The sequence below is a fragment of the Hibiscus syriacus genome, unplaced genomic scaffold, assembly GCF_006381635.1.
Source record: "Hibiscus syriacus cultivar Baekdansim isolate YM2019G1 unplaced genomic scaffold, ASM638163v2 tig00006753_pilon, whole genome shotgun sequence".
NCBI lineage: Eukaryota > Viridiplantae > Streptophyta > Magnoliopsida > Malvales > Malvaceae > Hibiscus > Hibiscus syriacus.
In genome coordinates, this window is record NW_024062111.1 from 791216 (window position 1) to 794910 (window position 3695).

Here is a 3695-nt window from a genome sequence, read left to right on the forward strand (position 1 = left end):
CATACTTATATTGGATGTATACATGTTGTCCACGAGTGAGTGCAGATTCAGTACAGTAATTTTCGCCCCTCGCCCTGTAACTGATGAGCATGCCTCCCAAGGAGACGTGAACTGCCGTACATTCACAAGGTCCAAAGTATGGGAAGTTCACGGTATATCGCTATCGGACCGGTGACAGTGGTGTCTGTGTTGCTTGGCAGTCTCCCACGAGATGAGAATATGAGATCAACTCATTTGCTAATATGGTCGACTACTGACGCCTTGCATTCACTGCTACTTTCTTCTGGCATCATGCCATTAACGCTGGTGCTCATTGTAGGTGATGCATATGGATATGTTCTCCAAAATTGGAATTAGAACCCTAAATTCATGTGGTTCATGTTCATGTCTCTTCCCAATTTGGCTTTATAGGAAGATATCAGAATGTTACAAGGTGTTTGGCCCAAAGCGAGACTTTGTTCATAAGGGCTAAAGCATGCCGTAGACAAAGACGGGCCAGCAGGACAACATGCATCAGCATTTTGAAACACCCATCAATGAATTCACATGACAGATTAACATGGTGGGGACTGAACATAATCTATCAATTCAAAATCATAGAGAAAACAAGAAATGTTTAATGGGAGATCCATACACATTACGAGTTCTGAATATCAGAGTAATATCATATAATATACTCAAAAGTATGGGTCCAAAAGCTCAACACGATATCAATGATATCTACTATTCCAACCACAACATCAAAACCAAAGGGTAAACTAATTAAACATCATTAAGATACATAGCCAAGATAAGATCCGATTGAGAAAGTAAGCACCGGTGTGCCTGAGCGCCATGAGCCGGTACCGACACAGATAAGAGTAAGGTGACACTCCAAATATCGAGAAAAAATGTGGTGATGGAAAAAACGGATCATATCAACTAGGATCAGTTCAATCAAAAAATGACAATTGGGGTTTTCTTATTTTTTATTAGAATTATTTTTGAAAGAGATGAAGTTTAAACCTTCACACATTCAAGGCTATACCATTATGTTAAATACATACTTAAGTAATGACTACATTTGTTTAATTTCAAAACCATATACTTAATAAATCATTCATATTTTAATTGAATAATTTGGTTAACAGGTCCGACCGATGACCGTAAGTCCGACCGGTTTAACCTCCCAATCTCCTTTATTTGTTCATTGGTAAAATCATAAAATGAATGCCGATGTAAAGCAATTTAATCTCAGGTGCACAAAATCATACCAGCATCACAGGTCACTCAACTACTGCATGCAAAGCACTCTCAGTGTTCCAAAAGTTTGATCTTCTCAAGACAATTCTGCATATGCTGAGCAACATCAACTGAGAGCCGTGCTCCAACCATAAGCTTGTACTGCTCAAACTTTAATTCATCACACTTCAAGGCAGCATTTTTACATGCCTTCATACTTCCTAGATGAAAGAAAGAACGGAACACAATATCAAACAATCTGATCTGTTTCAGACATTTAAAGAATTTCACACCAAATTGTGAACATAGTTCAAATTTTAACATTTCAACATCAAAATCATGTAAAAAGTGGAGTTGTAAAACAATAATGTGGACAGGTCAGAGTTCCTGCCCTGACCTTTCAAATATTTCCATCCAATACCTAGCCCAAATTCGAACACACATTCTAGCACATGAACTTGACCCATTAACTATTAAAGTCTCAAACTCCTAACCGTTCACCCCAAAACTTGAGCTCCATTTCCAAAAATCTACTAACTAAACCAAATGCATGCAGTAAATTCTAGTACAAACTAAAATATATGTAAAAGAGTTATAAAATTTGAAGAGAGGAATTTTAAAAAATATCCCAAATTGGAGACATGGTGGATTTTATCTAAAACAATCTCAAACCAACCCTGATTTTCAATAGTAGATTATCCCACCTCTGAACTCGGTTTTCATAGAAACAAAGCCCTATAGGATAGGGTTGTGTTATGTTGCAATTTTAAAAGATGCAGGCTAAGTGGTAGCAAAAACATTCTTCATATCAGACAACTAATACTCAAAAATCTTATCATGCTAAAAAATGTTGTTTCACAATTGTTAAAACCACCTAATAGTTTAGTAAACATTAATTCCAAGCTCACTAAACTAAAATGATAGCAAGTCTTTCAACTAAAGAATAAGCTAGTTAAAATATTACAAACATGCTGTTTTGGCTTAATATATAAATAAAACTTGTATAAAATCATGTCAATATATTGACGATTAGCCAACTAAGATATTACATACATACCAATTTGACTTCATATTTAAAGAACTTACCACTAAGATCCAGCAAGTTAAATATCACAGGGCAATTACCAATACTCCTAACCAAAGTTATCGAGGACCAAATTTTTTGGTACTCATCTCTTGTAGCTCTAATTACGCACAACTTTGTAATCGGATTGACATATTTAACTGAAACAAAATAAAAAACAATTAGTTGAAAGATCATTAGAAGAAAAAGGAACTTTCATTCAACAACAATCAATTGGAAACCAAAGTAACAAGAATAAACACCATTGTTTATAGCATACCTTGGAAAGATCCGATCGAAGAGGCGAGACCACATTCACCAAAGTTGATAAGAATGCTATCCTTGATTGCTTTGGAGATATTAAATTGGGTAATAACGACAGGATCATCCCCTGATATTTCTTTATTTGGATCCAACATTACCTCCATTACCATATATCTGTTCTTAAATCCCACCATCGTACAACTTTACCTACTGTAAAACAAAAAGTCTCATAAAATAAAAAGCCAATTCTGATCATTCATGAAATTTTTTTCAGTTTTTAGCCAAATTTCAATTTTTTTCCAACGTATATGGAAAGAAATAAAAAATACAACACATATGCAATCTACACAGTTAACCCGCGAAGGCGCGAAACAATGAAAATAATAGCACAAAAGGATATGATATTTTCACAGTTTTGAGAGGAAAAAAGTGAAATCCCCAAATCCCACTTATAATTTGTTTTTAATTATAATTCCTTTTAGGAAGGAAATTCATCAAACACACAAAACTGTTTAAGCGGTGATAGGAGATAAGGAATACCTGAACCGAAATGCAGTGCGTAGCCGTCAGTTACTGGGAAAAGAAGGCGATTAAATTGAAACAAAGAAAGAAAGATGTATATATGTGTGTGTATATATATATATCAGGGTTTTTTTTTTTACAATTTTTTAAAGCTTCATCATAATGTTTAATCTGTTAGGGTGCATTTTGGTTCACGGAACGTAAGATTACCAGTGAGAATAAAATATTATCAGGGAATAGGATTACTAGGAATGTTGTATTTTGTGTTTGGTTGGTTTAGCAGGAATATAAGATTACCGTGTTTAGTCAAAGGAATAAAATATTATAGGAATGTATATTTGACCAAATTGTCATTATATATTTGTATAATATTACAAATTATAAAATATTTATATATTTTCTTTAAAAAATTAAATTCATAATATTTATATATATTTTTTTACAAAATTAAAAATATAAAATAGGTTTAATGAAAGGGTAAAAAAAATTAACCCCTGAACTTCATATAAAATTTTAATTATAGACTTTTTTTTTGTAAATCTAAAATAATTTAAGGATAAATTTGTAATTTAACCTTCGTAGAATTTTTATTATTCAATGACAGAAGAATGATATTTTTGAAAAA

General features: G+C 33.0%; 1 protein-coding gene across 1 annotated transcript; it reads right to left on the bottom strand.

Annotated features, from left to right (window-relative positions):
- Positions 1–1163: 1163 nt before the first annotated feature.
- LOC120201016 (probable ribonuclease P/MRP protein subunit POP5) lies at positions 1164–3122 on the bottom strand. Its single transcript, XM_039201715.1, has 4 exons — positions 3089–3122; positions 2565–2758; positions 2308–2445; positions 1164–1442 (listed from the first exon to the last, which is right to left on the bottom strand). Exons 2-4 carry the CDS (start codon positions 2740–2742, stop codon positions 1294–1296), a joined length of 465 nt encoding a protein of 154 aa, XP_039057646.1. The 5' UTR covers positions 2743–2758; positions 3089–3122; the 3' UTR covers positions 1164–1293.
- Positions 3123–3695: the final 573 nt, after the last annotated feature.